The 25,347-nt window shown below is 38.6% G+C and overlaps 1 protein-coding gene across 1 annotated transcript; it reads left to right on the top strand.

Moving 5' to 3' along the window:
* The first annotated feature begins 1,919 nt into the window (after positions 1 to 1,919).
* Positions 1,920 to 24,978, top strand: zbtb7b (zinc finger and BTB domain containing 7B). The gene is made up of 3 exons (XM_038284376.1): positions 1,920 to 2,068; positions 20,952 to 22,021; positions 22,101 to 24,978. The coding sequence occupies exons 2-3, from the start codon at positions 20,958 to 20,960 to the stop codon at positions 22,702 to 22,704; spliced, it is 1,668 nt and encodes a 555-aa protein (XP_038140304.1). The 5' UTR covers positions 1,920 to 2,068; positions 20,952 to 20,957; the 3' UTR covers positions 22,705 to 24,978.
* The last annotated feature ends 369 nt before the right edge of the window (positions 24,979 to 25,347 follow it).

Here is a 25,347-nt window from a genome sequence, read left to right as displayed (position 1 = left end):
TTCTAACCCTTAAACAATGTCAATCAATTTAGATTGTAATGCACAAATGAGCCTCATAGGCAAAGTGTTAGTAAAGCAATAATAATGTTGCATATAACTGATATCTCCAGCTAATGTTTATAGCCTAATTGTTTTTTAAAAACACATTCATTAGGATGGCACATGCTTTCTACGGTAATTAGGCGAATGCACTCTGGACAGGTCTGGTTATGATAACATATGAACTAAAATTATTAAGATTGCTGCTATTCTGGTTTTAAGAAACAGACCTAATCAGAAATTTAAAACAATTAATCAATAAAGCTCAGCAGACATTAATCAGAGGTTATTAGGCAGAATATTTGACTTTATTCCCCTCACAGATTCCTTAAGTTGATTTTAGCTGGTTTAAAAAGACCAGCTATACAGTTTGGACTTCTAGTTGGCAGTTGGCTGCTTTATAGTAGCCTCCTGAGACCATCCTGATCTCGCAAGCTTTCAAGATTTCACTCGCTAATCAGTCTGGAGACTCTCCGTTGAAGAAAATTTGGAGCCGTTCACTAAACGAACGTCCAATCAGCGTTGGCTTTGAGGCGTGACGCAACAAGAAGCGCGACAGTTCAGTCTAAAGAACATGGCAGCTTCAGCCGATGAAATTAGCGTTAGCGTGGCTATCAAGCAAGTTTTATCGGAATTACAGAGTATTTCTTCACTGAAAGAAGAGCAAAACACTGCTCTGGAGGCTTTTCTCAGAGGAAAAGATGTTTTTGCTCTTCTCCTGACTGGTTTTGGCAAGAATAGCCTGGCTGTTAGTACGTCATATGCTTCGTTGATCTGATTGGTTTATTTGGCCCATCTATCACCAACATAGGCCAATTAGCTAACCAGTATTTTCACCCCTTCCCAAAATTACTTCTACGGAAGGTTTCCAGATGGATATGCATCTGGCGGAGTCAGGTTAGCTTTATAGACCCTCCACTTATATTCTATTAAATGACTATATATATATATATATATATATATATATATATATATATATATATATATATATATATATATATATATATTATATATATGTCATTTAATAGAATAACTAATATACACTTTTTTGAAGTTTGTTACTGTTCTAATTGAATTAAAGAATTTATGTCTTGTTTTACTGTATGTAAAAAAGAACCTGTCTTTTGGTGAAAAAAACAGAATCTTTTTGAATATTGAAAAATCTATGTTTTCTAACTGTTTTTCTTTTATGCAAACAAAAAATACTTTACTTTCTATTTCACAAGTAGAAATGTTCCAAATTTGTCCATTTTTTTTCTTTTTTTGATAGAAACGAATGTAGCATCCCACCTGGCTTGGTCAATTGGCAATAACAGGTGCGGGGGGCGTAAAATATGGCTTACTTCATGCTCTGCTGTGCCAATGAAAGCCTCACCTTGGGCACTTTCTTTCATTTATGTAGTTGTTTAGGTCAGTTTCTGGTAAGTCTTGATACCAGTAACTGTTCTGGGATTAATCAGCATAGTCAGGCTTTCATTTCAATTTTATTTTCGAAAGAGCTGGAAACATGAGGGAAATACAAATACTTCCCACATGCCAGCACCTCTGTGGGGTATGTAATAATCATGTCTGTCTGTGAGACATATGTTTGTGTGGGCTTTCCTGACCCAACCAACTGCAGGAGGGCTTCTTTTTGAAAGAAGTCTAAACAGGAAGTGGTTGGTTTCTATCAGGTTTTTTTTTCTGTTCTTTGACAGGCCCCCCACCACCGCCACCACCCTTCATACTCCTGAATAATGTGATATATCATATGATCGTGTGTGGGTGTGCATGTGAGCCATTTGCATCTTTGCAGACTTACACATATTTCGCAAAACTAGAAATGAAACAAGTGTCTCTTAGTTAGGAAAGACGATCAGTTCCCATCAGTTCAGGATAACCAACATTCAAATTTGAAGAACTTCATTAGAATTTCTTTGCTTCCTTTTAGGTTTATGATAGCTGGTGTTTAAGTGAAAAAGGAGAAAGGAATAATCGTGCGAGAGACAAACAGAAGGCAGCCATCGTCTCCTGAGTGTATGGACTGGAGGTAAGAATCTTGGCAGGTTTTCAGAAAACTTTGCTGTCTGTCCAGGTGATAACATTTATGTATTTTTATTGGGCTACACCAACATTTATTTGACCTTTTATTCATTTTTACAACCATCAACCATTTATATAAAAAAAAAGACTTGATAGTTTTATTGAGGGTGTATTCTGTTTTATTGTAATAAGAATGGAAAAAAATCCCAAACACAGAAATTCAAAAAGCAAAATCCCAAGCAAACTACCTTTAAAAAAGGGGTGGGACTTTTTGAATAATACCCAACTCTGGACATTTCCCTTTCCTTATTTTAAGCTTTGAAATTGGTTTCTATTCAAAAGATGAATAATAATCTGCCCTCACATGGTTTGATATGGTAATACTTGAGGTGTGTGAGTTTTGTCATCGGATGAATTGCAATCATTGTGTTGAAATAAATGTATTTTTTTTCCCCTTCTGAAGATGTAGAAAACCATTGGGATTATTTATTATTTATATTCCAATGGCACACACATTTTTAATTATTTTAATAATGCTAGATCATCCATCTAGAATGTGAAATATAAACTGTCCAAAAATTGTGCTGCATGGGTGTTGGGGACGGTATGAACAAGCTGTCAAAATAAAAACCATGTACCAAAGATGTACACAAAAAAATCTTTAAGTCGCAGAAAAATGTAAACATTTTCAAAACCTGTCCTAATTTTATACATGAAGGCGCTTATATTCATGCAACAATCACCTATTTTTGCTGACAATTACTTGTAGCTTATCATATTACCATGTGATTGTAAACAGGTTGCCAAAAAGCTTGAATCCAGAGAAAAAAAAGTCTTTTTTTTTAAATTAATAATTGTAGTTCACTCTGTGATTGACCTCATCAAGCAGCCAAACCCACAGTTTTTTTAATCGGCAATGAGGATATTGATTATGCCCATATCTTCCACTCCTCTCTTCTTTTTTTTTTTCTCGTTGTCCTCAACACCTGACCTGAGCTTTAGCATCTGTGTCACTTATATCTACACTGTCTGAACACTTTACCTTGTAGACTTAGACATCAGCAATTTGTTGCTGGTTTCCGACTTGAAAAGTGTTAAGCAGACACTTTGGCAAGGACATTTTAAAGCTGAACAACCGACTCTTCCCGTCTGATACACAGCCGCCCCCATAAAAGAAACCTAGTTTTGAGTTTTATCTCATAAACCTGGTTACCTTTCTGACAGTTAACTATTTGCTTTGGGTGATAGAGGCAGAACTAGGTCGGAAATTATGGATTTTAGGGATTTCAATAGTTTTATATTTGGATGCATCGCATTAGGAAATCATTGTATCACTATGTTTGACAATCAGGATTTGTGAAATAAATTATCCATATTTTCTACACTCCATAAAATTCCTGACCTTCTACATCTTGGTCCCAAGATCCGTATCAAATGTGAGATTAGGAATGGTACAAGCCCATCAGAATGGCCAAAGAAAATATTAAAAGATAATTTAAATAATAAAGATTATATAATAATATAATAAAATATTATACTGCATCACATATATGGGATAGAACATATGGCAAATATTGCATAAAAAGCACATCTTTATGATTCAGATGTCGCATTAACTGATCTTGCAGTGATGATATATTGTGCTGCCCCACGTGGAAGCCATGTGGAAGCGGGTTATTCCCACAAAATTTGACTTTGGGCTTTTACTGTTTTAAGTTCTGACACTTCCCAAAAAGCCACGCCCAACCAAACTTTATGTAATTACTATCTCGGGGAACTCCTTCTAGATTATTAGAAACCCATCTCAGCTGACTACCACCTAAAGCTCATCCAGAGACAACACTTCAGCATACCAAGTAGGTGCAAAGGATACATTAAAACGCAGGAGGCCAAAATATATATTAGATATATTGACTTATTTTACTTTTCTGTTGTTTGCTACAAAATCCTGTGTGGTTTTACTTCATGCATTTAATGTAGTTTCCAGCTGTATTTAATCAACTAGGCTTATTAAGTCTGCTTTTGAGTCAGAGGGGATTTGGTCATTTTCAACCATGCTATAAACAGAAAAGCAAACAGTTTGTAAATGCAGATATTTTGTACATTTAAAAAGATTTTTGGTCTGTAAAAATCTTACTCTAAATAGTGTTTTTATAAAGTGTCTCTCAGGGTGACCCATTTGAGCTGGTGTGCCAGAGTTGAACCGTTCTTGAGCTATGGTCACAATACTCACAAAATCGTTTTCAGCACCACAAGGAGCCCATTAGCCACACTTATGGCTGCTGTGGTGTATAAGAATATTTTCTTTTTCAATTGTGAATATTCGGAAGCTTCTGTGTGGACCTGCTGTTAAGTGAAAATCAGAAAATGATTGTAGATGTGCAAACCCTTTGTCTCCAGTCAGATTTACTAATTATTTAGATTGTTGGTCCTACAGTAACATCACATAGCAATGCTATTCCACCAGGTTTCATCATTATTCAGGATAAATAATTCAATTCATTAAAAAATAAAATTGTTAAGGTAGTTAAACAGCCTTAACCTCTCCTTTATTTCCTTCCAGACTACTTTTCATGCTTTCAGTCAGTTCCTAACCGGTTGCATACAGATTGAGATAATCTGAAATCCATTTGCGCTCGTTTTTCAGGGGGAGCACTTAGATGAGAGCTCGACTAACTTCCTTGATATTGACTCCATCTATGTCATTGCATATCCTTTGCTTCTCTGACATAGTTTACACCACAAACACTTTGTGGTGGTCAAATTTTGGTGAACGGGAGGACGGAGGAGCCTCTTGGAGACCCCCCACCCCTCCCACCCCCGTCCTTGGAACAAAATATGAGCTGAATAAAGTGGTCAAGCAGTTGAATATTTTATAGGCAACCTGGAAGTTAATTCCTCTGTGGTTTGCTGGCTGCAGTCACACTCTAACTCCAACGGGCCTTTGAGATGGTTCAGGAATAATGGCAAAGAACAGGGTCACATATATATGTAGGGGACTTTTGTGAAAATGTTCATATTATAGATTTTGTTGAGCCCTGAGACCTAATCAATTATAGTGTAGCAATAATACAAAGTAATACATGAATCCAGTGTAAAGAGACTCAAAAATATTTGAACATAGATTTTTTGTTAGAAAGTCTTTGAACTTATTGTTTTATTGACAGTTATTATTATTATTATTATTATTATTATTATTATTATTATTATTATTATTATTATTATTATTATTATTATTATTATTATTATTATTATTATTATTATTATTATGTTTTCTCAGAGAAGGTCTTTAAGGCCGTGGACACAAAACTCCATTCCTATACAATATGTTTTATTGAAACATTTTAAATCTACTTTTAAAAATGTTCAGAATATTAGAAATTTTTAGTTAGAAGTCAGCTTTTCTGTTATGTTGGAGTTCCATGTCTCTTAGCCAACATTCAAAGTAACAAAGGAAACACTGCGTTCAAGCAAGAGATGATTCCACAGGGGTATAACTCTGATTAGCAGGAATGTCGGGAAACACAGTCTGTGGCCCTTTAGCCAAATCAAAGGCAAAGATGCTCAGGACATTAATGATATTCATATACTTTGTAGAAGCCCAACGTGTAACAATTTAACAAACGTTTTTTTCTAAACTTTATAGATGCACATTCATATTTAATTAATATGTAAGGGTGTAAGGTCTGTGATTAATATAATGTTATACACAAGATGCAGCAGATTTTACAGAAGTAGTTAAAAAAAAATGTGCTCCTGAATTTGGCATGTTTATGAATACTTATAAACTTGCTAATACCTTCTTGCTCTACTTTTGTTGCTCTTTAAAAGGCATAAATTCACCAATATTCTTTCCAATGTGCCATTAGAAACAGTAAATGCATATATTGGGGAGTGATTTTTGTACTTTATATTTCACTGCATGCATGTAAATCACAATAAGCAAAGGTGTAATATAACTGTAATAAGCATAATAGCATCCCTGGCAACAGTAGCAAAAATATTACCTTGCTTTTTCTTTTTAAAAAGCAATAAGTTATGCAATTTCACATTTTTGATGCTGCAATAGTTTAATTACAGCGATTTTTGATATGATTATTCCTATTGTGAGAACTTTTTTCTTGGAATCTCTTAAAAACTTGACATTATCTGTGTATCCAGCTGTTCTGCCTCAGCAGACTGGGGTTGTGTCAACCTGATCTGTTAGGATTCATCTCCAGTTGGCCAACACGGATTTACTGAGTTTAAATTTCGAAGTAGCTTAATGCCTTGTAACCCTAACGTTTTCTAAGATCCTCATTTGTGTGCAATTTTCTTCATGTTTGTGTCTGTTGTGGGCAAGCTTGCATGACGAATCATGTGACCGTAGCCTTGCTGCACTGGTGACAACCATGTGTCCATGAACCGGTGGATAGAGAGGGAAGTGACATATCGAGTGGTCTGTCGGGCGAGGAACACACTGGCGTCCGTGCACATACATGCACACTTGCATACATGCACATGGTTCCTGGAACTGCTTTAATTAGGGCATGTGAGCCCTTATAAATTCCCCCTTTTCAGACCTGGGTCTTTCAGTTTCATACGAACCAAGAGAGTAGGAGGAAGGTGGGGAGAGAAGAGAGAGAGGAGGAGGCAGGATGGGAGTTTTTTTCTTACCCCCCCATTTTTTAACGGTGTCTCATTGTCTTGTGTTATATTTGCTTCTATCATTCTGAGAACGTCTGGTGTATTACTCTGAACTCTGTTCATGCGAAAATGAGAAATTACACCTCTGCGCTCAAACTGATGCGTCATCGTTTGTGTGAGGGTCATAATGAGATGCCAGCTTCTCCTTAAGACCACTGCAGGAACTCCACAGATTGTTTATTTCACTGCTTTGTTTAAACCCCCTTCTTAAGAAGGCTAGGCCTGGATTTCTGAATAACTTCACCACTTCTGTTGGCTGTTTCTCCATACTGAAACTGTAATAGCTCGGGGATGACTACATGCTGTCTGTAATCCAGGCTTCTGCCGTTGTTGTTGTAGTCAAGTCTTTTCCCCACTCGTTCTGTGTCAATAGAGGAAGTTGTGTATCTGCCATTTCCTCTTTTCAGTCATGAGTTTCTGTAACATTTGACAGCCCTCCCATGTTCTCGACCACCAGCCTCACAGCCCACGCCACCCCTAAAGTTGACAACTAGCAGGTGGCCTTAAATCGTCCTCATCGTCTTTTTCTTGTAAAGCATCAGAGAAAGGGAGACATTTGAGAGAAAAAAAACGGCCGAAGGAGTGGCAGTGATTCAGCTCTTCTAGTAACACTGCAATTGTTTCTGTACACATTGAGCGGGCGGTTATCATAAATAGGTACAGTGAGACAACACTTCAGGGAAAGTGAGAACAAACACCTAAACATGAGCAGGCAAAAAGGGACTTGGAGCTGCTGAAAGTGACCCCTTTCATGTTTTTATGCTCAAAGGGGAACTCCAGTAGCAGATGGAGGCCTATATTCCTGAGGGACTGCGTGTCATCCCTTTTTGGAAAAAAAAACAGTAAAATTATCTTTGTTATTATTTAAAAACAAATTAATAATGGATGTAAAAGGACATACGGTTGAAGCCAGTGATAAATGCTCTGTAGACAAAGACCTTCAGATGTTTACATAATCCAAGGCTGATACGCTTTTGAACTCTCTTGGGAAGCCCTGTTAATTGTTGGATCTATTTTATAGCAGCAGTGAAATTAGTAATTTGACATGATATCAGGTAGAGAACTATGGACCTTCACAAGTCTGTTTCATTCTTGGGTGTGTTTTGGTTTGAAATGTGCATATCAGCCGCACAAGAAAAGTGGAAGATGTAAAGATGCTGACTGCGCTGTTGGAAGCGTGTCATTATCCAGAGGCGAACAAGTCCTGCACCGGTGTGGCTAAAATGCCGCTAAGCCTGGAAGAAATCTTTACTCCAAAATCAACATGGAAAACACATATCACAGTTTGTGAATCTACCTGAAGACAAAGGCCTTATATTTTGAAGATGTGACCTGTGATCTTATAACATTGGGATTTAAGTGTTCAGTCATATAGGCCGTTGCTAGATTTGGGGGAATAAATGTGAATTAGCCAATTCGAATTAGTAATTGCCAAATTAGTTACCACGTAGCTTTAAGTCCATCTTTTAGACTAGCCTTCACCAAAGCCTGACGTCAGTCTCATATAAATATTTTGATAAGTGAAAAGAAGTATGGTTGACCTAAATGTGCGACCCAGTTACACTAGTTCTGTCAGCAGAGGTGGGCCAAAACCTCAGCAAGCTATTGTGAAAACCTGCAATGTTTGAGCCAAGTCATAGAGTTTAGGGCAGCAATTACATCAATATTGCATGTAAACTTATAAAATGGAAGATCTGAAAAAAAGTGTTTGATTGTCCTGGCATTTGGCAAATCGCTATCATTTTGGTAACCCAAATTAACTTGAATGTTAAGTTTGATTTTAGGTCAGACAATAATAAAAAAATATATATTTTTTAAATCTAATATCTGGTTTCAGCTGTGTGTGCTTCTGGTTAAGATGTTACCTCCAATGTGGCATTTGAAGGTTGTGATGGAGATAAACAGGATGATAAACACTTTGACTTTCCAGACCCTCCTTTTAGGTTAATGTTGATGTTTTACAAGCGCCATGACTGAAAGCCCTTCCTAAATTAGCTTTGATGCATTTAATTCCCTGTAAGTGAAGCAAAAACAGACACACTCCTCCACTTCTCATTCACTGCAGCTAATCTGTCAGGAAGTTGACACATCTTTCTCTCATCTCCTCTGATTGCACTCCTGTCTTTCCCTTTTCTCATTCTACCCTTGGGAAGCAATTGTTCTTCTTCTGCTTTGCCATTTTTTCCTCCGAGCCGTTTCTGCATGTCTTTCGCTTTAATCTTTCCATCTGCCTTCGTGGTCGACCATCTTCACTGAGCACAGGAAGAGGAAACTGATCAGGATCAGTTCGATTTGCGACACTGCTGTGTGTTTCTGCATGTGTCCAGTACTTTTGCAATATGTTCCTTTTTATAGATGTAGGTTGTGCAGGACTGCTGCTGTTTTGATCCTCTTCGATGTAGCTTTAGCTCAGTAAATGCCCTAAAAACACAAACACTCACAGTTTCTATTCCTGCTGACAATCATGAAAGCTAAAAAGAAGTGTCAAACCATCCATGCAAACATCTTTGAAAACCTGGGAACGGGAAGGAAATCACACAATTAATCCCATCTTTACTTCATTACATGAATACAGATATTGTTTATGCATGCACATAAATCCACGTTCTTCCTTAAACACTGCCTTCTTAAAAACCCCCACATCTTCCTAAACACCCACTCTATCTAAATTTTACACACACAGGTATTGACACTCATCTGTACTCTCAGTACTGAGAAAAAGGCACTAAAATAGTCTTTTATGCTTTCTTTCTGAATTTTATCATCGAAACGGTTTTCACTTCAGCTCGGAAATGATTTTGCAGACAGAATTTTTTGCACTGCAACGTTTTAAGTCAGGGCCCTGAACTAAATGTAATTCTCTATGTCAAACCCTCTGGTTAAGATGTTTACAATAGCATTTTAGCTAAAACTCAATGTGTCTTAACAGTTTAAATTTCTTTTTTATTATTATTATTTTTTAGTTTGCAGTGCTCAAGCCACCATCAGAGGAATTGGGGTCAAGCTTAGTAAATTTGAAACCTTTTTACAAACGGCTAACAGCTTCCAAGTTAATTTTAGCCCAGATTTTATTAAATCTTATTTTAAATCTAATTTTATTAAATTTTATTTAATGTCATCACAAGTTTATTAAATGTATTAGTAGTTTACTTTCACAGATATTTTTTTGTTTATTTAAAATTCAACCTTTAGTAAAGTTATTCTGAGGAGGATAAGAGCCCATATTGAGAGTAAATTGTTTGTATGAAAATCATTGTTCCAGTGATTTCAATTAAAAACCCTCCATTCGCAACATTCAGTGCTTGTAAATGGAGAGAAATGGCAGCTAACTTCTCTGCAGAACTCACACATTCTGGACATAGACTGTCCAGACTTTTACCATCAGGTGGGTTTTCTTTCTACTGAAACTGTTCACCATGATGTCCCTTTGAACAGAGTTCCCAGATCAACGTCAATCTTATTTCTTACCAATACAGCCATTTCTTCTTCTTCAAGAGAAAATGTACATATTTATTTTTAAAAGAAAATTAGTTCCTACTTATCTTCTTTTGAAATTGCACCTGTCATTTCTTCACTGGTAGCAAAGTGGAAGTCAAATTCCTTGTTATGCTTAAAGCTGATTCTGATGTCCATCAACTGAATACAGCCTGATCGCCTTCTGTAAAATTCACACGCATGCAGTATAAGCCAATAAAACACGCACAAGAGGAGAGATGCTTTTTAGCCGGAAGCTCCACAAAAATGTTCTTTCTGGCTGCAAATTTTAATACTTAACATGAACTGCTTGGAGGCTTTGCTTCCTCTTCTACTGCATTTTCATATTTGTGACACCACACAACAGAAGGTTCTGCTAGAAGACGAACTCAGGAGGAGGAGAGAAAACAAACGTCTCTGTTCATGTAGAATACAAGCTTTACAGATTAGTGAGGATGGTTTTTAGCTAACCTATTTAATTTCCTGCTTACGAGCCAAAACTCTTAAAGCACAACACTTTCAGAAACATTTTGATTTGAATTGCATAAAAACTCAGTAAACCATTTCCAGGACCTATTTTCTTTGCAGGTGTGCTGGTAGAAAGCTGAACATATGAATTATTTTCAGCAAGACTTATTTTCTTCTTGCATCTAGGGGTTTGCATTTTGGTAACATCAACATTTCTCAGACAGAACTTAAAATTACAGAAACAAATACTAGCAATACAATTCCCACAAGGTAAATATTGAATACTTGAATATATAATGTATATCCTAGTATTCACAATCAAGGTGCATTGAAAGCTTTTAAAGGCCTTAAATTTTAAGTTTTATAAATATATGGCTGTTTTATGACATGCATATATGCAAAGTTTTTAATTTAATCTTTTTACTTTCATGACTATAATCTCTTAAAAAAAAAGCAACAGTTCTATTCTAGATTATTAAAACACTACTAAATCAGATTTTTTTTTTGTTTGTATCTGCGTTAATTTATCACTTTCAATAATTTCTTAATTTCTTTTTTTTTATTGATGGCAGAAAGGGCATTTGGTTTTGCAATTCGTTGTCCAAACTTTAGGATTCTGATGTTTTTATGCTGTGATTAAATTAAATAAGGGAACCAATAAACCCAGCCAAATGGAAAATACATCAGATATTTAGCCTCCTGCAAACCTGTAAAAAATTTTGCTTCTGAGACTGACTTCTGGTTTTTAATATTATGTTGCATTGACCACCTCCTTTATTGTGGGAAGGCGTACCTCTGAAGAGGTTCGTAAAAGATTGCATTTCAATAACACTTATAAAGGTTATAATATTTAGCAGAAAGACAATGAGGTTGTTGAGTCATACTAAAGCTTAATCACACCAAATTAATCTGACAATATATCTGTAAGCTGTTGAATAGATTAAATACAAGTTTTGTTCGGTTGTTGTGGTATATTTAAAAGTAGGTGTCAGTCTTACGTAAATGTTAATGATAATGATCTTAGGAATGCATTTAACCGACTGACGCTGGCGGTCTTTCTGCAGTTAGAAAACAATGCAGAGGTTTTAAACAAAGGGCGCCGAGACAAAAAGACCTGAAGTTTGTCCTGCGACCAGCCACAGTGAGAAGGACGAAGATAAGAGCGGAAAAAAACCGCCGTAGGTAGAACCGCTTATAACAGTCGAGATCACTGTTTCTGATCTCTCTGTTCGATGGGATGCAATTGGACTACATCTTTTGAACTGCCTATTAAGACAAAGCAAAAGTCGTTCTAATGAAGAATTTCAGCGACTTAATAAAATGAAAGGTTATTCTGCATGCTTTATTTTTTTTCTGCAAAGTAGTGTGAAAATAAACCAAGTTTGTATTATGAGTTTCTTGGTCCACAGTTACACCCCCACAGTTCCCTGTTTGTACCACAGACTGACATGCTAAAACACCCCTGCTCAGTTACTGCAACTGTGCTTATAGATTACTCATGTTTGACCGTAACGAAGCTTTAAAAACCCGACTTTCGTCGATTCCTTTTTGTGCGTTCACACATTCTCTTAGCAGTGTTGTAAAAGAAAGCAGGTTTGAGACAGTGAGTGGGTCGCTTTTACACCTGTGTGCTCCAGCGTTCTCACACAGCTGAGGGGTAGAAACTGCTGACCAGATAAGGAGCTAAAGAAAGGGGGGAGAGCCAAGTGTGAAACCACGCTGTCAGCAGGCTTTCTCTCTCACATCTGTGCTTGTTCTCCATCAAATGGTGAAACTCCCTTTTGGTGATGCTAATGATAGAGGTGGCTGCTACCACATCGCTCCCTTAGACATCTGCCTACACACACACACACACCCACAGTTGAGTATACACCTGCAAGGAGTCTTGCTACTTCCTGTGGCTGCGTGCATGTGTTTACCTCTTGCTCGATCTTTGTGTTTATCTTCCAGCCGTCATGTCACGGCTGCTCTCCCTTCTGTCTCTCTCTTTCTGTCTCCCTCTCCTCTCCCCTTGTAACTCAACTCTGTCGACTCTTGTTTCACGTTTCGTTGCCAACACAGATTGTTCGAGGCCGGGACTAGATTTTCCCGTCTTAACCTCCCCTCTCCTCCTCTTTATCTTTTAGAGTATCTCTACACCCACTCCCCATTCTCTCACTCATTCTCATGTGTTTCTCCTCCCCCGTACCCTCCTTATTTTTGTGATTTCTAAGAATATGTGTGTTTTTAGAAGACGTGCCTCCCTCGTGTTCCTTTGTTACTGCTGTCATATCATTTCAAATCTCAGACCATTTTTCCTCTTTCCAACCTCAGATTGATTTCCTTTCCTGCTGCTGCTCCCAAAGCGTAAGAAGCTGAGCAGAAATGTTTGTGTACATTAATTTAAAAAAGAAGCAGAGCAAAAATATGCTTTCAGTTTCAAAGAACCTGCTCTCATCAGTTTTTAGTTTTTTTATGAAAGACTTTTAGGCCTACTGACAAAACTAATTTAGGTAAGTTAAAATGTGTTAACTGTTATCTATAGAGAATAGAGAATTATATAATAGATGATAAAACATTAAAAAAAAAAATTTCAGAAACGTAAACCATAATCTTGTTGCCTCGTTTATTATTTTAAACATGAACTTTATTATACAGAATGAACACCTGATAAATTCTGTAGAAGTGTTTTAGTACCTTTTATGGAAAATCCTATTTATTTATTTTTTTTTGCAGTAATTGTAGCAGTAGAAGTACAACAAGCTGATTTTTTCTTTTTTAAGTAGCTGTGCTATCTGCTGTTGCAGCTAGCCTGCAGTTTGCTGCTTTACATACCTTTCAACTATATCTATAAAAGTGTTACCATAAGGTGTTTAATGGATGGTGCTGCTTAAGTTGCCAATTTTTTTCCACAAATTAAGAAAACTAATACAGTTAAGGGGTTGTGTAGTTCCCTATTTTCGGTCATCTGACTAGCAGTGTGCAGCATCTGCTGGGGAAATTGTATTGTTTGTTTTATGCTCCATACAGCCAGAGAAAATTCTTGTTAAAATGACTACCACAAAAAAAAAAAATCAATATCGATTTGTACCATGACTTTTTAAACCTCATTATGCATTGACAGTACTAAAATTTTAAAGTCAATACTGATACGCAGGAAAATATTTGACATTCGATACCATTTTCAATGATTCGGTAATTAAAGGTGTGAAATAAAAACTTTTCACCTAGAAAAGTTCACCTTTTTCTTCTCACAATCGATCATGGTTTCTCAAAAGAATTACGGATGCTAATAAAATAAATGTGAAAAACAAATAAATCAGAAATCTGAAATTACACAGTGAATATATTATTATTAAGCTCTGAAATATTCAAACAACACTTGTTTTTAGTATTGTTGTCATTCCAATCTGGATGCAGAGTTTCAGTATCAATACGTTTGACAACCTTATCGATTACTAATGACATAAAAAAAATGGATGGCTTATTATTTCAAAAAACAAAAAAGAGAACAAAATAATCAAATACGTATTTTGCATTATGAGCCTTAAGGCATGAAAAAAATAATTTACTTCCTTTGTTTGAATTATTTTTGTAAATAAAAGCTGATGTTTAAAAAATCTATAAAATGTATTTAAGAAAAGTTTAAATTATTTGGGTTTGTTACTGGGTTGATTATTTGGGAGCTAAAGCATAGGATAATGGAAATGAGGGTGCCAAAGACTTGGAGTTTATTACAAAAAATGTTGGAGTAAAGGTTACTGTGAAAACATGAGAAGAGCCTATTAACAGTTATAAGAAGCTTCTGAATACTACTAAATACCAACAAAGACTTCACCATTGGTGAATCATTTAGACATGCCTCTTGTTGTCACAAAATTATTGGATAATGTCAACATTTAATTTCCAAAATATTGATTTAAACTTGAGATCCTTTTTTGTGGGATGACTCTCATTTCCATACTGAAAAACAAAATTCTTGGTTGCAGTTAAGTAATTTAAAATCAGGATCATATTTTTGATACAGAATAAAATAATCCCCATCTTAAAATACTAATCATACTTCTGAATTCATATTTATCACATATTTAAGGTCTGGTCAGTGTCAGTTAAGCTGTATAGAATTCTGTATTTCAGGAATATGGTTATGAAAGCATCATTACACCTTTCATTCAGGTTAGAAGGTGGCTGGTGTTAAAGGACAGAACATATATATATATATGTGCACCCAAATGTCTTGCCCCATGTGCTGATAAGCTGATAATCCTCCTGCAGATCGCATGGTGTCCAGGTCTGGCATGCAAACTGCCTGCTGCTGCTGCTGCAGCCCAGTGCTGTGGTGTGGGAGGGCGAGGGGATAAGGGCCTCTGCTCTGCCAGCCAAATGAATAATGTAATGTGTTTCTGGAACGAAGACCACACCACACGCATGCGTCAGACTTCACACACGCACACAGAAAGAGACACCATAATGCCCCAGTCGCAGTAAGGAAAAAAAAGAGGGCTCACTTACAGGGGCTCTTAGAAAAATTACTACAAAAAAGCATTTGCTGAGTAACATCTGCTTGGTAGACTTCTCCTTTTGCAGCTCTGACTTTGCAGAGCACTGTCAGTGTCATTATCAGGGTGTCTAAAGTCTTGTCTTTGACAAATTCAAATGGTGATTCAAATTCTGCCTGGTCGGGTCTGTTTTTATATCTGCTGGTGGGATGCAAATGTGCAGTCCGGAGGGAGCTGTTGGGACACACGACAGGTGGACTTTTTGTTTCATCATCCTATAGAAATGGGGTGCATGTTTCAGCTTAGTTTCTACCAAACATTTAGAGATGTTGAGTTAAATAGTAGTTTTAAATATGAAGCAGTAGCTTTGGTTTTGTAAGCGCACATGCTCTCATCCCCCAGTTTCCTCCTCCTCCCCTACTCTTCCTCAGCGAAGCTGTCCTACTGCTACACTCAGTACCTTTAAATAAGTGCAAAGTTTTCTTTTTTTGTCTTAAGCACTAAAGTAAAGGAAAGTGGTGTGAGGAAGACGAAAGTGTGGATGAGAAACGGTATGAGCTTGAGTTTTACTTTCCGTGCATTCGGTTGCTTTTGTTGTTTTTTGGGGGCAGTGGATGCTGCTTAACAGCCTGATTTGTTATGTGTGGTTAGGAATAACGGATGTTTCTTTATCTGTACGAAAAGCATGTGAGTCACAGCGCGTTTCGATTGACGAATGGACGCAAACGAGAACTTTCTGTCTTTGTTCTTGTCTCCTTTAATATGTTTTATAGCAGATACAGAGCAGCCTGGGAGGTATGGGATGTTTTTAAATGTCATTATTTTAGAAATCTGTTTTTTTTTTTTTTTTGACAGCTTGCACTTGTTTAAATCTAAACACATCTAATTTAGTTAGTGGGGTTTGGATGAGGAAGCATTCACCCAGCCATATGTGCTGTACCCACACACACATACAAACGGCCTTTTTGGAAAACATCTGACATCAGAATTTATAAGAGCTTTTCTCCATCTTCCTCTCAGACTGGGTTTTGTGTGAAAAGCATAAAGTCACATTTTCCCCACTTTAGAGTTGGAGCTTGATATAATTGAGGTGGACTGGGAAAACTTACAGCCTTAAATGGAAAATAAGAGCCATAAAAATAATAACAGTCCCAGTTGTGTGTGAGGTTAAGCTTTGTTTTATACAGCAGGCTTTTTGGACTTTTTCCTTTTGTTTTTTGTTTTTTTCAAGCAGGCCTACATGCAAAACTTTTCACTTTTTTACTCTGTCATTTAAGTTGAATGTTTTTTTGAGTTTTCATTTCCCCATCAAGTTAACATTTTTTTACCTTCACATTTTTATCTACTATCAATATGAAACCAGCTCCACCGTTGGTTATAACAAATAATGTGTAGTTTTCAGTCTCCGTCAGAGTCAGATCTTCCGAAGAGATTCAAAATTTTAAGTGTCAAGAGAGAAAGGAAGAGGGTGCACATAACGAAAGCAAGGGATGAGGACAGCGTAAAGGTGCAGGGCGGATTAATCTGTCCGCTGTCGACAAAAAGAGTGGGAGGATGAGTGCTAAGAAACAAAGGCAGATAGTTGTTGGAAAGATGGCATCTGAAGAACAGAATTGATTAATAAGCCGAACAGTTGAAGGATTTTTAAAACCACTTTGACTGATTGAAATATGAATGGAAAAGACTTTAAACATGTCAAGAATAAAGTAGTAGAATGTGGGCATTTTGTTTGCCTTTATGAGCAAACGATTTAACATTTCTCTGAGGGCTGTTTCTAACTTTGTGTGGCAATATTCAGCGTCTTATGCAGGCATGTCCTTGGTAACTAATAGAAACAAAGTGACGAGGGAAGGAGTCAGTCGAGGGTACGGACTGTATTTTGTGACTCACAGACAGTCAGCAAACTATTGGGAATCGTTGGATATTTTTTTATTTTTGCAATTTTCCGAACCCATCAGGGTTCTTAGGAATATGCCTAAAATAACAAGCTTGAACCACCTACCACCTATGATGTGTGTGTGTGTGTGTGTGTGTGTGTGGTTTAATTTTTTTCTTCCCCAGAGCCGGAAACTTTAAAGTGCATTGTTGCCTGCTCCTCCTAAAAACCCCTGTCTTTCGCTTCTCTGCTGATTCGTTTTCATTATCTGTGATTCGTTTTAAGCTTTCAATAACACCTGCCGTTTGTATCAATGTTGATAATTTAGATGAATTTGGGAAAATGCAGTCCTCAAAAGGCTGGCTATTATCATGCGGGACACACTGTACCCGTTCAAGGTCAGATCAAGTATTTGCACTCTGCCCTACAGAGATCTGCCTCTTGGATTTAGTCGTGCTGGCTTTATTTGCAGTTGTATATCATATAATTTATAAGGCTAGGACAAATAACAATTAAATGTTTGATGATTTTTTTATTTATTTTATTTAAGTATTTTTTTTTCACCTTGATAAAGTTTAGCTGTTTAGGAAAGTGTGACTCCTTCACATAAGACCAGAAATAACACCACATGAGACCAAATCCTCACATTTAGTTCTCTAAAACTTTGGTTTCAGTATATTTAATATTGACCAAATCTACTGAGAATTATAGAAACCATGTGCAACAAATTAAAGGGACTTCCTCACTCTTCTGTCTCAGAAGTTGGGTCTGCTCACTGTCATTAGATTGAAGAGAAAAAAACATTCAAAAACACTTTTTCTGTTAACGGATATCTGTAAATATTTGCTATACAGGCTTGATGTTATTGTCGGAGGAGCAGAGGTTTAGTTTGCCTTCAAAGGAAGAGCTCTTTGCACCACTTTGTCTCAGAGATGCGGTATAATATGGTTTAACTCTCATATTGCACCTACCTGAATGTTTGATTGGGGTGCAAAATGACTCAGAATCACAATATGATTTCTGTTCTTAGTTAGTTTTTATAACTTTGACATTGTTTGAGCTGATTGCAGTTTATTTTTGATCTGCTTTTGATTGCGTCTGCAGATTTTCCTTCTTTTAATCTACTTAGACTGATGTTTGGGTCCTAACCCTCAATGATATTTCACCCGAAGCACTTGGTTTAACCTCTGACACACTACTCTCCATCTACCTGTTGGGTCCCCCTTGCTCCGAGGAAGGGAAGGAGATGGTGTTTATCGGAAAGTGTTCGGAAAATGGGCCGTTGGGTTTTGGAGAGAGGGGGCGCGTAGGCGACGATCGTTTAGGGGGGAGGGGTATCTCTAGATCTGTCTTCGTCAGCGTGCACCCTCTTTTCATACAACAGGAAGGAGAGTGAGTGACAGAATGTTTGAGAGCCGTAGACATCCCCAAGGACGGGAGCCTAACCCCGACCTTTGACAACCAGATCAGACCTTCAACTGGCACATTTGAAGGGGAGAGAAAGATAGGAACGAAGAGGTGGCTTTACAAGGTAGCTAAAAGACGAGCAAAGAGCGAGGAGGGAAAAAATGGATACCACGAGACAGAGGCTGCCTCGTCTCCAAGGGACTGTGCCTATAAAGATGGGCAAGGTAGGACTGATGTTTAAAACCTTACGGGTGGGACGGCTCTACTTCTTTGAAAAGAAAGATATGACATATCCCTAGGGGTGGGATAGGTTGAAACTTAAAAGAATATTTTAAGTGCATATATTTAATTGTTCTTATAATTGTAAGGGTGGAGTGCTTACGTATCTTATTTTTTTTTGTCTTAAACAGTCTGTTGTAAAGTTCGTCACCAGTTAAGACGAACAATAGTGGGTGGGGGGAGCCACCGACTTACATGGAAGCCTATGCGAACATGTTTTTGTGTGTGTGTGTGTGTGTTTTTAATAAGGTGTGTTTTGGAGCAGGTTATTCAGGTGGGTGTGCTGTTGTTGTGTAGAGCCCTCTGGGTATGTTGCAAATGCTGTTAATGGACAGGGGGGGGCTGCCAGTTGCTATGGAAGGGAGGCGAGGAGCAGAAGGGTGGTGATGGTGGCAGGGGGGGAGTTAAGTTGTTTGTGGAAAATCTGGTCTGCTCAGGTGCGTGAGAGATGCACTGTCGGCCAGGTACAATACGGACGGGGCGAAGTGCGTGCTTAGAGATCCAAAGCAGGGAGTAGTTGGGTCTCATTACTGGCAGGACTCTTCAAAAGAAAAAAAAACTTATTGTCCTTGCTTGGCTTTCACTTCTGGAGTTTGTCGACAGCCCATCGCTCATGCCACTTGTTGAAGAACCGGCTTTTGAAAGGTCTTCGTTTGATTAAAAAATGTCAGATAGGGCCCTATCGCACTCATGAACATCTGAGTGGCGGACATTTATTTGAGGCCTCCTGTTGCTGTTTTCCTTCCTCATTCTTTCACTGGTACTCCCCCTTTCACCCACTCTACGCTGTCACTTCCTCCCTCACCCCAGCTTGCTTTTCTTCTCTTACTTCTCTAATAGCCCTTTGTAAGTTCTTGTCCAGGTATTTTAATCAGTTGCCTAATGCTATAAAGGTTTCACACACGAATTAACCTACTGCCCCTTGGCTACTGCACCCATAGGGCATTGCACAACCCTCTGTCCTTTCCTCATCACCACCAGTCATCTGGCCCTGCATCACCCTCTGTCTAGAGATTAGTTCTACTTTTCTTCCTCTCCTCCTTGAAAATTTTGCCTCAGCATAAAGTCCATTGTCTCTATTCTTCTTTCTATTACCAGCCCCCACCCGATGAGTTGAAATCGCCTCCTCCTGATTTAGTAATCTGGATGGAAAATACAGGATGATCATGGGGGGTGAGTGGTTGTTAAGCCCTGTTTAAATTGTCCCTCACGTGAAGGAGGACTCCTCATGTCAGTCACGCTACCCAAGGTTTACTTTTAGAACGGTTAAGCAGAGGACTGGGTAATCTCTGTTTCTTAGAAACTGCAAGGACATAATAATGATATTGGAGTGCTTTGCGGAAGTATTTGGTCTCCTTGAAAATGTTCAAATTTTGTCACATTACATCCCCCTCGAACTTAATCTGACATATTTTGAGGGGATTTTAGGGGAAAATCCAACATATAATGATGCAGAGCTTTGAGGACGACGGAAACCAAAACATGGTTGTTAAAACATTTTAATAATTAGTTATTTTTCAGGAGAAAGCATCTGAGAGCATATATTTTGGCTTGGGACATATTCTTAATGCTATTTAGGTGTGACTTTGACTGGGACGTTGAATACTCTTTGGTCTAAACATTTCTGTTATATATCCTATTTAAATTTAATTTAGCTGAGGATTACTTGATTCTTTCTAAAGCTGAAGTTTATATTGTTGTAACTCATGTTCTAGAGGGTTTTTCAATGAGTTGTCTGTGATCATGACTGGAGGCAGGAAAGATCTCCTGTAGTGGTCTGTCTTACCGTATGTCGGATCTGGAGAAGCCTCTGACTGAACAAAGTGTTTTTTATTATTGTCATAGATAACAAACAAATAATAGTCCTAGAGGTAGGGATAATGTGCACTGCACGTCTACAAGTAAATGGTATGTTAAACCAAGAATATGTCATTTTAGAGCTGAAGAAATTTATCTGATTAATTGTGATAATTGGAAATTGAAATAACAGTTAACTAATTTAGTTATTGATTAATTGTTAGTTGCGGTATATAGACTCTAACACAAGCCATTAGCTGAGAGAGGAAACCCATTCAGGAAAGGGATAAAGTGAAAATTAATTAAAAATTTGGCATTTTAGATAGAAAAGCAGTTGAATGAATTGGCAAAGAAATAGTTTGTTGCAGCCCTATGGAAGGTCTTCAGTGGTTTCACAAACTTAATGTTCCCCTTCTGTGCTGTAGGTGGCGATGTCTCCAGGAGAGGACGGCCTGATTGGGATCCCCTTCCCGGAGCACAGCAACGAGCTCTTGTCCCACCTCAATGACCAAAGGAGGACAGGACTCCTGTGTGACCTCACCCTGACCTCCCGCGGGGCTCGCTACCCAACACACCGCTCCGTCATGGCAGCCGTCAGCCTCTACTTCCGTCGGCTGTTTGGAGCGGAGGAAGGGGGTGGTGAGGGCGGTGGGGGATTCAGCGTTTGCCAGCTGGACTGTGTTGCCCCTGATGCCTTGGATGCCCTGCTGGAATTTGCTTACACCGCCACACTTACCATTCCCAGCTCCGGGATGAGAGATGTGCTGCGAGGTGCTCAGCTGCTGGGTATCCAGTGCGTGGCTGATGCCTGCAGAGACATCCTTGGAGAGACGGGGGAGGCAGAGGGGGAAACTGCGGGGGAGCAGAGACCCCAACAGATGACTATCGAGAGGACGATAGAGACAACAAACGTTGTAGAGAAAATATCCAGAAGAAAAAATGAGAGAAAGAAAGTGAGAAAAGTTGGCTTACGTCCCAACAACTTCTCACCTCTGTACCCACTGGCCGCCTCTCCTGCCTCCCACCCTTCACCTCCCTCTGATAGCTTTCGTTCCCTGCCCCCTACCCAGCCTCCCAGTCCTGAATCAGAGGAAATCCATCCCAAACTTGGGCAAAATGGGGATCTGAGAGCCATCAGAGAGCCTGGGAGAGGAAACACACTAAATGGAGGGCTCCTTCACTGGGCACAAGAGCGACCTCTCACCGCACACCAGCCTCCCATCCAGAGCGACAAGCTCTCTGAAGATGATGACATGGAGGCGTTAGGTGACGATATCGTGGTGATGGGATCCAGCTCCATACCTACCTCTGTAGCAGATCGGGGTGCAGCCACATCAGTAGCAGGAGGGGGTAGGAAGAGGAAGTCTCAGACCCCTCAGCAGTGTCCAGTATGTCAGAAGATTATTCACGGGGCGGGAAAGCTGCCCCGCCACATGAGGACACACACCGGAGAGAAACCCTTCCAGTGCTCTGCCTGTGGAGTTCGCTTCACCCGGTATAAAAAGTTCAAAAAAGGTTTTATGTCATTTTATCTTGTCCGTATACCGTCTCATTTTTAATTTCCTTTTATTTAGCAATGATAAGTTGAAGATCCACATGCGGAAGCACACAGGAGAGCGCCCCTACACCTGTTCCCACTGCCCTGCACGGTTCCTCCATTCATACGACCTCAAAAACCACCTCTCCCTCCACAGCGGGGCGCGACCTTTCGAGTGCCCACTCTGCCACAAGGCTTTCGCCCGAGAGGACCATCTCCAGCGCCACCGCAAGGGCCACAGCTGCCTGGAGCTGCGCACTCGTCGGCCCAAGCGGGTCCCCGAGCTGGCAGAGGACGCAGGTGAGAAAGACAGCATGGGAGATCATCCCAGCCCTCTGTCTCTACAGGCCCACCACACCATGTTTCATCCCCACTCAGTGTTGGAAGGTGGATCTGCCAGTCGCCCTTCGCTGATATTCCCAGGTGGCATCGACAGGGAGCGGTCGCTGGCTCTTCAGACTCTGGCCCAACTCAACTCCCAGGGCCTGGCCAACTACCCTGAGCTCCTTCTCAGAGGGCTTGAAATGCGAGGCAGTAGAGAGATGGAGAGAGAAGGTCCTGGAGGAACGCGTTCGCCGGCTCTTCAGCGTGATAGATGGGCCGATGAAGTAGAAGACGAAGAAGCAGAAGAGGGGGAATAGTTCAGACTGTTATGTGGTAAAGCATCCACAGTAAAAAAATCAAAATAATAATCTCAGGTGGCTGGACTAATGACCTGCTTCTCCCATACAGAGAGCACTTAAAAGACCTTACAAAAAAAAAAAAAAAAAGGAAAGACGGGTTTTCTGAGATATTCTAAATGTGGGGCTCTGTTTTTGGATTTTCTTTTTTGGCATACTCGTCTAGTAATGTTTGCTGTTTAAGTATTTTAATATCAAGTTGTCTCTTCAGTTTTTTTTTTTCCTTGCTGGTGTTTGTTAAATTTATGGTCACCAGGATGCTTTTCACTATGCAAACTAAAATCCAGGGCTTCAGAACAGAGAAATACCTAAAGATTTATTTTTGCTGATTCAGATGCAGTTTGAAATCCATATCGCCTACAATATCACAGTAAGGTTTGTGTGCCCGCTGTCCTCTGGTGACTATCGGTGAAAATGCAGTGAAATATAATCAAGCTCATTCCTTGGATTAAAAGCAATAATCTTGTTTTTGTTAGTGGTATAATCTTTGCTTTATTTTGGTGCTTAAACCAAAGATTTGCTTTTTTTTTCTAGTGTAGGAGAAGACGAGAGAGGTTGAACTGTAGCCAATGTTGGGTTTGAAGAGAAGAGTCTTCCCAACTCTTTTGAAAAGCCATGAGAAAGACTCTACTTGCAATATTGGAGTGTTTCAGAGCCAAGGGGCTCTGGGCTAAATGCCTGACCAAAAAGACAAAGTCTGGATTTGTGGTTTTAATGCTGGTAAAAGACACATCTTTTATCAGTCCTGCGATGCTCTCTCATTTACATTCTTTAAAAAAAAAAAGTGTGGCAAAATGTAGGGATTACTGAGATAATATACACCCTTCTTGTGTATTTATTTATTTATTTCTATTTATTATGAACATCTTAAGACCAAATCCAGACCCAAACCCAGTCTTTGTGAAATCCTACAAAACCCTGCACTGATGATTTTTGCTCAACAACCCCATACACCCAAACGCCTTGTTTTTTAAAAAGGCTGATTGTCTTCTTTCAAGCCATTCTTCCTCAAATGCATTCTTTGCACATTTAACCCACCAGGTTCTGCAGTAATACAGGCACATTCCACCCTTCAGAGGGTAACACAGAAGGACTAGAGCAGAGGCATCAGGGAGTGTGGGGAGGGGGGGTGGGGTAATAAGAAACTCCTAAAGCTGGAACTCAGTGTGGACAATACGTATCTCACACTATTACATAGCAGTTCTTATAGTTTGGCTGTGACTAAAAGGGGCCATTAGGTTTTTTTTTTTTGTTGAGTTTATTCATTTCTGACCAAAATCTACATGCTTTCCATGGCTGTTTAGCTGCAGGTCACGTTTGCTTGCTGGGGAGAGGGTTGATTTTCTTCTCATTCACATCGAAGTCAATGTAGCATATGTGCTGTTTTGGCCTGTCTTTGCTGTTTTGGAACTCTCCGTTTGTTTCCATTTTATTTGCACTATGAGATTGGAGAGCTTCAAGCTTTTCTTGTTCAACATTCAACATTTTGCCCTTTAACTATCATTACTGATTAAGTAGTCTATACTTTTGTAAAACCCTCATCCATACTTCATTGCATTACTAGAGTTATAGTAAAAAAAAATTGTATATATATATATATATATATATATATATATATATATATATATATATATATATATATATATATATATATGGCATAGATGTATATCGGGATGAAGTTGCCTTAGGGTTTTTATGTGTTGCAACTATTCTCAGGAAATCTTGAGCAATGCACTAAGTGATTATACAAAATGTTAAATGGGAAGCAAGCGGTGCTGTTGGGTTATTGATACGCTTCATGCATGGTGGGATACCAGTAGTTTGATATATTATATTTTCTAGATTTTATAATGAAGGAGATGATAGTCAGATAATAGTAATGAAAGTAATCTACTGGCCTTGCTGGAACCTGTCCTACTGGAATGGCAGTATGACAGTTGGTCCTGTGCATGAAGGGTGTTGGTGCTCCCTTTTAAAAGCTTTGTGAATGAATGACGGTTAAACTGATGTCAGCTGTGAAGCTTGTGTCGATTTTTTGTTTTTGTTTGTTTGTTTGCTTTTTTTCCTGGCTTCGGTGAGGGGACTTTGAGGGGTATGGTCTGAATAGAGACCCCACTATCAGGGATACTTTTTGTTGTCTTTCAGTTTGTAGAGAACTTCTTCTCACAGATATAAATTAAATTTTCCATGATTTGTTTCAGATGATGTAAAGAAAATAAATATATATAAGCTTGCCTTTTTTGTGTGCTGCTTTGTTGTTTTTAAACACAACTCTCCAGGGTTTCAGTAATTCCTCAAAACTCTCATAAAAGTTAAGAATGCGCCCCCTGGTGGACTAATTCCACAACTGTTTAACACCATTTCATTACTTTTGACATGGGTCTTTACATATTTCATTAGTCTATTACTTTGAAATAATAAATCAACCCATTTTTGTTTCTCATAACCAACAAGAAATCCCAGAGGAGAAAACATTAAAAGCACATTGATTATTTTAACAGATACGTTTTTCATTTATACAGCTAAAGCTCAATGCAGGCACTTTGATTTAAAATGTATTAAAATATAATGCTTCCATGATGCCTAACAGTGCATCTGACACTA

This window comes from Cyprinodon tularosa, unplaced genomic scaffold (assembly GCF_016077235.1).
Source record: "Cyprinodon tularosa strain WSP-4 unplaced genomic scaffold, ASM1607723v1 ctg2, whole genome shotgun sequence".
NCBI classification, from domain to species: domain Eukaryota; kingdom Metazoa; phylum Chordata; class Actinopteri; order Cyprinodontiformes; family Cyprinodontidae; genus Cyprinodon; species Cyprinodon tularosa.
Note: the sequence above shows the minus strand (reverse complement) of the source record. Positions and strands in the feature narration are given on the sequence as shown.